Consider the following 9,340-nt stretch of genomic DNA (forward strand, 5'->3'; position numbering starts at 1 on the left):
TTTGCAGCAAGACCAATAGAGTGAATGTCCCGTACACCTCTTTTTATTGACATGTGTGTGCTCCGAGCTTCCACAATCTTTCACAACATTGCCACAGCATAATTTGCTGATAAGATAACATGGAGAGTCCAGAGTGCTGATTTCTTTCTTATGTTGGCATTCATTCAGAGAGTCACAGATCTCCACCTCTGGCTCTGAAGAACTGGGAGACCTCAGACTCAGAATAGTTATACAGGCACCTCTAGATTAGTTGATTGTACTTCATTAACTTTTCAAAATTAAATATGGTACACTGATTGGAGAGGGAGTTGGCAAGATCTTACTTAGCTCAAGAAACTGTTTCAAATCTGCTTAATTAAAAACAGAAATTTTTTAATGGAAAGACAATGCATTGACTTCTCTGCCCAGTCTGGAAGGCAGCCATGCTGACATTGAATGAATGTCACACCCTGGCTCAAGAGTTATTACAAAAAAAAGGGAGAAAGACACCAAACAAAGATTTACGAATGTTTGTTTGAGTGACACCTGACTCCTTGTCCCAACCCTGATCTTCACACCAGCTTGTCAGCAGTCACCAGCTGTTCATTTCCTGTGATTACTCAGTTGCTAATTGTACTTACCTCTGTTAGTGTGCCCCAGCTCTCTCTGTGATTTCTCTAGTCTTCCATCATGTTCGCTGGTTTTCTTCTAACAACATACACACATATATATATATATATATATATATATATGGTGGAGGGTGAAGGTAACGGTGGTCCCCGTGGTAATCGGAGCACTAGGTGCGGTGACTCCCAAGCTAGGCGAGTGGCTCCAGCAGATCCCGGGAACAACATCGGAGATCTCTGTCCAGAAGAGCGCAGTCCTGGGAACAGCTAAGATACTGCGCAGGACCCTCAAGCAGTGTTGCCAACTTAGCGACTTTGTCGCTATATTTAGTGAGTTTTCAGACCCCTTAGCGACTTTTTTTCTAAAAAAAAAGTCGCTAAAAAAGACGTGAAAGCGCGTATCGCTTTTACTCTCAACAAGCAGCGGGTGCTGTAACGCAGTCAGTTCTTTTACTCTTTTACTCTTATGCTGTTTTGTGGATCACAAGGTTTAAAACTACTTATAAACACACACACAAAGTAACTCCACCAGAGTGCCTATTTCGGGTCACTTTTGCCGGTCCAAGCCTGGGTAAAGGAGCAGGGTTAGAATTGTGACATTAAAAAAACCAATAATTGCTAAAAGAAATTTAATTTGTAGTTCTAAATAAACTCTAAATGTATTTAGGACGTTTTTTACTCACTTTATGTCCCTTCCACAATGTTATTTCTCTCTCCAACAACATAAGTTACAATTAGATTAGCATGACCAATTATGCAAATTAGGCGATGACGTCATTTAGTGACTTCTAGCGACTTTTAGGACAACCAATAGTGATTTTCCTTACTGAGGAGTTGGCAACACTGCCCTCAAGCTCCCAGGCCTCTGGTAGAGGACCCGAGCTTGAAAGATAAATCGCCCGCAGGGGCGTGCTGGGTGTTTTTTTTTTTTCTATACATATATACATGTGTGTGTGTGTATGTATGTATGTATGTATGTATGTGTATATATATATATATATATATATATATATATATATATATATATATATATATGTATATGTATGTATGTATGTGTATGTATATATATATATATATATATATATATATATATATATATATGTGTGTATATATATATATGTGTATATATATATATATATATATATGGACGATCTGATATCCTTGTGTTGGTGTTGTTCCCACATCATCATGATTAATGTTGTTCCAGGTTCAACATTGCAAGTGACCAATCACGCTCTTGTGACGTCATTCCTTTGCGTCTTCGAAATACCCGCCTTCGAGAATTTTTTCGAAATACAAGTGAAGAAGCGAGAAACCGCCGCCTGTCCGCCGAATTTGAAGTCAATTTAGGATACTTTTCTTTAATAAACGGTAAGCATTATACATATGTTCCTCACTTGGCTTGCTGTTTGTTTGCTAGTGATAGGCTACTTGACGACAGCATTAGCTAACCACTATTCTCTAGACCAGCGTTCCCCAACTTTTTGGGTGTTTCGTGGCCCGGGGGTTGGGTCAGGCAAAATTGCAGTAGCTTCCCTGATCATTTTACAAACATAAGTGAAGAGAATTTGAACTAAAAGGCCTAGACTTATGGTTGTGTGCTGAATCTATGAATCAAACTGGAAACATAATTAACTGGTCCATAGCTGTGAAACTTGACATGAGTTCTTGATTCTATGGAGATTAACAGTAATCCAGAAATTTACAAATTTGTCCTGGGACATCGTGTAGATGTTGTCCCTGGGACATCGTGTAAATGTTGTCCCTGGAACATCGTGTAAATGTTGTCCCTGGGACACTGTGTAAATGTTGTCCCTGGGACACCGTGTAGATGTTGTCCCTGGGACATCGTGTGATAGCTTGTTAATAATGGAATGAAAATTATTGATTGTTATTAACTTGTGAAAAATAAGTGTGACAAATCCACATGTTATGTTCTTACACCCTTACAGAAACTGTGACTCCTTCACAATGTCAGGTAAATGTCAACTCATGTTGAATAATCAACCAATCAAGCCTTTTATTATCACATGCAATGTTACACGTACAACTGCAATGGAAATTTCACTCCCTTCTGACCATACATATATTGCTTAAACATCACATTGGGAAGACAGGTCGGAAACAGTTAGGAAGGTCAGAAAACAATTTAATTAATAGATGAGGGGAGAGGAGGAGAAAAAAGAACTACAACCAGACAAAGCTCCTAGAAGACTGAAATGGATGATGGTTGCAGCATGCAAAAAGAAAATGATATCTGTTGACTACAGCATATGCTTTCTCACAGATTACCTTGTGGGAGTAGCTGGAGTAGCTCTATTCTATTTCAAGTTTGAAATCCCTGTTTGACCAGACAAACATTTCAGATGAGGTACCTCTTGACATAAAAATCCTTTTATGTTGTCATAAAACTAATGTTAAATTCTGCTTTAAATACACTTTATTGTACAATTTACTTAATGAATCGTGTTCCTTAGTTCTGTTTTTATTTATATGTATTTATTTATTTGTTTTATAAGGTAATAGATGGCCTAATCTATTTGCAGTGTGAGGTATGTTGAAAAGCTGGTTTGATCATAATGACATAGCATGTTTACGTTTTTTGTAATGTATTTGAAAACATAGGTGTATTTATGTTATTTTTATAGAATTTCCCTCACATTTATCCAATACCAAGCCAAATCACTGGAAAATTTTTGGATGGGTCCACAAGAGCACAAAGTGCATACTTTTTGAAGGTATGACTTGGACTGTGGTAACTATGTTCTTATCACAAAGGGTTTATAAGTTGCCACTATAAACAAACAGCATTTTCCAAAATTGAAGCCTTGTCAGAAGAACCTGAAAAATACCTTTCTGAAACCTTTTCTGTGTAAAGACTTGCTCAAAAGCAATGCACACAGATTAAAACATTTCTTTCTTGGCCAACTGATAAAGAACACCAAAAATTGAGTGGTACGTGTTGAGTCTGTGGTCTTGATTTGTTTCGTACACACTATAGAACTTAATTAATGTAAACAAAAAATGACACTTTCTATGTTTGTGTATCTGCAGAATTAATTACAAGTCTCACCTGACAAGCTTTCGCAGTTTTGCAGTGTCATTCTTGACAGAAAAACATACTTGTCACATTCTTTTTATTTCCAGAAAAACATCTTTCAGATGTATGAGAAATTGATTGGAGCCTGTCTGGAAAACGGCAGCCACTGGACCTTGTTTGTAAGTTGCACAGATTTTGCACTCTCTCTAGTGCATGATACTTTTCAGTGTCCCTCATTAGGAAAGCTCAAGGCACAAGCCTACCATATCCATCTTTTTACAAAACAGTTTTGTGACATACCCAAGAGGACCATAGTCTATATGAATTCATTTGGAGAGTCGGAGGTCAGAAAAAGTGCGGTGTTGAAAAACTGGAGGTAATTAATTAACATATTTAACATAACATATTTAATTTAATTGAAATCATTACCGAACGTGGTTATTGATTTCTCTATATGCTTTTTATTTGTAATAACTGCGATCTCTCAGCTCATTTGCTTCAGCAAGAGGCTGCACTGGAGAGTGGACTTTGTCACATGTGAGCCACCCACATCAACAGGATGGGAACTCATGTGGAGTGCATGTCATAATGGTACTGAAAACTATAGCTTTAATCTATATAAGTAATGTTTACATTTTTGCCTATTCAGTTTTTAAAGCCTTAGAGGCAGGATGGTAAAATCTAAATTTTTTTTGTAGATTGAACGATTTCAGCAGTAATGCTGAAAAAAAAATCATTTCTTTGTTAACCTAATTTCTTTTGTTCTTTTTTTTTCTTCTTCGTCAATTATTAGTTTTCCCAATCTCTCATTGACGGTAAAACACAAGTGGAGGAGTACAACACTGAAATCCCAAAGCTCAGGGGCCTGTTCTTCGTACGTCGCTTACTACATCCAAGATCAAATGACACATCCAAGACCAAACCATCGCGCTAACCGTGAGCTCGCTAATCCGGTTCCCCGAACACACCTGCTGTTGACGATTAGTACAGCTGGACGCAGGAATGTGACATCACTGGGTGTCGTAAAAGGGGCTACGCATCGATAGTAGAAACATTGATCGGCAACCCGCTGATTGGTCGGCGAAAATGTCGAAGGGGCGTGCTTGGTATTTTCCGGCAGCAGAGCAAGAACTCATGAGTGAGGGATTTCAGGAGTTTCAGAGTTTAATTAAAACGCAAGAGAACACTGCAAAGGCTGCAAAAGCAAGGAGAGAGGGCTGGCAGAAAGTTGCTGACAAATCAAACTCGTAGGTAATTTAATAATAATAAAAATAATGGATTGGATTTATATAGCGCTTTCCAAGGCACCCAAAGCGCTTTACGATACCACTATTCATTCACTCCCACATTCACACACTGGTGGAGGCAAGCTACGGTTGTAGCCAGGCTGCCATATCGCGCCATCGGCCCCTCTGGCCAACACCAGTAGGCGGTAGGGTAGATCTATCATATGACACTATATTGTCCAATATCATATGGCATTATATTATATTATAATATGTTATATTATATCCCCTTTCACATTAGAGCCACAACAAGACCCACAAGAACATGGGAACAAGTAAAAGTGGAATACAGGAGTATTCTACAGAATGGTAATATTTATCTCTTAGATTGCTTTGCGTCTCTTGGCAAGGTAATACTGGCCTGTAATACTCTGTTAGTTTGTTCATAACAGCAACCAAGAAAAGGGCAGAGGAAAAAAAGACAGGTGGTGGTCCTGCACCCCCTCGTCAACAAGTTGGTTAAGTAAATAATACCCTCACGGGAATATCGATATCTCTCTATGAGCACACTGTCGCGCTGAGCTAAAGGATCCTGTCTGTCCCGCAATATACGCTGAATTCTGAGGACTCTCCTTATCAATCTTGCACCTTCCGCAATGGGTTGGTCGCGTATACGGACAGGACATGGCTGCGACAGGCTTCCCAAATCCACCTTCGCTTTTATAGCCGTGGTCTCTCATCTTGATTACACGAAGTAATTTACAATTACTACTCTGAAATATGAATTACATCTGTAATAATCACATACATGTAATAGAATGTTAATAGTTCATTTCCCTTTTTTAGGAAATGACCTGTGTGAAATCAATAAATGGATCAGGTGCTGCATTATCTTTGGTTACAGTGATGTTATTTATTTATGGTGAAACAGTGGTGGAATATCGCTGTTGCTTTCGTATGAATGACGCGGGCATACCTGCGTGGCCGCGATCTAATCCTGTTTACATAAAGTAAACCTGCTCCCCAGCAGGTTTACGCTTACGGCTCTGTTGCTATGACAGCAAGTCCCGGATGGGCTTCGGGGAACCGAACGATCCAGGATCACGCGAAATCGTCAACAATCTAATCCAGCTAACTTACTTAGCGAGGTACGAAGAACAGGCCCCAGGTCCTGACTTTGCCACTACTTATTTTCCTCAATAGGTAAAGACAGAATTAGCCGCCTTCTTTTTCTCTAACATTGGAAAATGCAGTCAGGAAGTGCAGTCAGTGCTGGTGTGTGATTGCAGCCAAAGACCGGGTACACTATGACATGTCCTTAGCCATATAGATTGTTTATATAATGGACTTTGTTCATTTGCTTTTTGTTTGTTTATTTCTTCTTCTTTTTTTTTTTAATTCACAGGTGCAGTGCCAGAAATGTGGTGCATACAAACACATGCGTTGTTCAAAGTCTGTTTGTGGCATCTGTATCTTCTGTGAGAGTAAGTCACAATATAACTAAACAATGTCCAAAAATGTTTAAAGTGAAAGATTTTTCGTAATTTTGCCTTTGCACACCAGGACTGTGTAATTAAAGTGGACATTTAAAGATCCAGTTTTTACACAAAACTATTTTAGACATAACTGTGTCGTAGTGTGGGGATTTCCCTTCACAATTAAATTGATATAGTGTTGTTTATATCATTCTTCTTTATGTAACAGCACAGTGCAGCACAGCAGAGGGAAAGGAGTTGTGCAGCATAGTAGGTGGCTATACAGGAGGAGCAATAGAAGTAGCCAGTGAAGAATGTCATCAGGGAAAGCATCAGGCAGCGAATGACAAAGGAAAAGTTCCTAAGGGAGAGAACATCTGCAGCAAATCGACAAGTAACAGTGAGATAGGAAGACTGACAGTCAGAGATGAAGGTACACAGACTGAAGACAAAGAAAAAGAAACAGAAGTATACGGCACAAGTCTGAGTACAGATAATGCTGCTGCTGATGATGTTGACAGGATCGATGCAGATACAGAATTCCAAACTGATTCAGAAGGAACTAGTACAGTTTACAGAGTGCATGGTCGCTTATCTGTACCAAGCTCAAAAAAGAAAACCTACACAATAACAGAAGACGAGATCAAGTGCAGAATCAACGCAGAGAACACGTCAGTTCATGTTTTCAGAGGTTTGATTGGGGTAGGTATACATTTCGTGATTTTGATGTCACCTGAAATAAATCCGGGTTACTCGTATCAATAAAGTGACAATGTGGCTGGAAATTGTGCATTTGCTGCAACATATACACAATTACACCATGTAAACAAAAGCATTTAACTTTGTTTGTGCGTGTGTGTGTGTGTGTGTCTCTCTCTGCTCTTTTGGTGTTTGCACTTTTTCTTTTTTAGGGCCGTAAAGCCAAACTGCCCGCAATGATTCTTGACAGGCCTAAGAAGGCCAAAACTAAAGTAACAGTGTTTAGTGTTCTGAGTGAAGAGGAGGCTGGGGAGCTAGCCCTCAGGTTTGCCGGAAGATTGGCCTGCGATGTCACAAGAGACATGGTCTGTAAAGGCATCGACCATTCAAGTGCTGATATGACAAAGTAAGTTAGTAAAATAATATGAAAGTTGTATCTTTTTTTGTATTATTTGTCATTTCCCCGTATTTGGGTTATTGGTGTAACATTGTTAATCTTACTTTCTAATAACAGACACACCCTTCGCAAAATCCAACACAACCTTAAACATGAACTGACTGATTCCTCAACCTTCAGTTTGCTGACACACACCTTTGGCCCCGCTGCACTGGATTCTGTCATTTTGTTCCTGTGTGAAAAACTTGATCTTGTCTCTTGAATAATGAAACCTTTTGTTTGTTCTGTAAATCAGAATCTTGAAAATTGTTCACTGTTGTTCTAAGTTTGTGTCAAGTTAACTATTTGGCAAAAATGTTTGGTTCCTAATCCAAACAGGATAATGACTGTTCTAACACGTATCTTAAAAATGCTACAAAGAAAGAAAATTATCACATGTTTCAATATGAATGTAACTGTGTCACACTCGGTTTGTAGTAGCTTTCCTGTTTTATTTTGAGTTTTTTGGTATGTTTACACTGTTGTCATTTTTATTTCCCTTGTGTTCGTCTTCCCTTATTAATTTTACTGTATTTAATTAGTCTGATTTAATAACTTATAATTATTAACTTTCCAGTGTGTGTGGATTATTGTTTGTTTGATTTCTGCCTGTCTTTTCTATTAAAGATTTGGACTTTTGGACTATTAGTGGACCTCGTAGGTTTTTATTCTGTGCAATTAGTAATTGACTGGGTTTAATTTAGTGGCCTGGAAAACAGGCCCCAGGGATCTGGTCATTTTAACCCCCTAAGACCCGAAATCTTCCATGGCATGCATTTTTAATTTCTCTTTGATATTTGGCCAGATTGGAACCCAGATTGGAAATCTCAAAGCACCACTTCAATGCCAAATTAAACATTTCAACTCACAAGTAGTTATATAAAATACTGCATACAGCCTATAGGAATAACTTTAACAACTGGAAAGGAAAGTTTTTTGCAGCCCATGCTGCAGCTATAGCATTAGATTCTGGCATGTTATAACTGTTTTGAAAAGGAATTATTTCAAAATTAATAGCTGTCAATGTATTATTTACCTCGGGGAAGTTGGGAAATGCTCACAAACTATTCCAAGAAAAGTTTCCAGGGTTTTCTGACTTTCATTGCTGACAATAGCATAGGCCACAGGGACTCCATGCCCATGATCATCTCTTACAACAAGTGTGAATAAGGGAAATGAATACTGGTTAACGCAGTGCGTGGTGTCAACAAATACTAACTGTTTTGCATAGTTCTCCATGTTTGATTTCATTACAGGTGTCTGCAAAACAATTAGGTCTTGGTCAGATGTGTATGGTTGATAGAAGAGAACATGTTCTTGATGTTTTCCATTAAGTAAGGTATGTACACTTTGACTGTCTCCACAGTTAATGTCACGTGGTGTGACAAAATGCCCTCTGTTGTGAAGATCTCTGTGTCTGTTAAGGAAAATGTTATAAAACACTTCTTCAGTAAAGACTCAGAGAAGAGAAACACACAGAACTTCTTGCTAGCAAGGGCAGCCTCCAGACAGAGAGACTCGCCCTGAGCACTGCCCCTGTCTTTATTTTATACTTCAGTGTGTGTGTGTGTGTGTGTGTGTGTGTGTGTGTGTGTCCTGCTGATCAAAGGGTCATATAACATGAAGGCACAAAAGGTACATCCTTGGTCACAAAGAGGGCAGTCTCCCCCTCACCCTAAATAACATGGTGAGGAAGTCCAGCAGTTCATCTATATGTAAAGAAGCACTTAAACTAAAACAGACATAGCTACGTTAATCCTACCGTAAAACAATAAAACAAGGTACGAACTCTCATGCTCCCAGGACGTGGGGGTGCATTCCTGGAGTGCACACCAAGCCTGCAGCCTGTTAGAGATCAC

At 38.9% G+C, this 9,340-nt stretch overlaps 1 protein-coding gene across 1 annotated transcript; it reads left to right on the forward strand.

The window, feature by feature from the left end:
- Positions 1-3,918: 3,918 nt before the first annotated feature.
- On the forward strand, positions 3,919-8,104 carry LOC308410659 (uncharacterized protein). Its single transcript, XM_080904175.1, has 6 exons — positions 3,919-4,021; positions 4,134-4,236; positions 5,173-5,240; positions 6,277-6,355; positions 7,258-7,451; positions 7,560-8,104. The coding sequence occupies exons 1-6, from the start codon at positions 3,966-3,968 to the stop codon at positions 7,702-7,704; spliced, it is 645 nt and encodes a 214-aa protein (XP_080760301.1). The 5' UTR covers positions 3,919-3,965; the 3' UTR covers positions 7,705-8,104.
- The last annotated feature ends 1,236 nt before the right edge of the window (positions 8,105-9,340 follow it).

The sequence above is a fragment of the Rhamphochromis sp. 'chilingali' genome, assembly GCF_963969265.1.
Source record: "Rhamphochromis sp. 'chilingali' genome assembly, chromosome: 15".
Lineage (NCBI taxonomy): Eukaryota > Metazoa > Chordata > Actinopteri > Cichliformes > Cichlidae > Rhamphochromis > Rhamphochromis sp. 'chilingali'.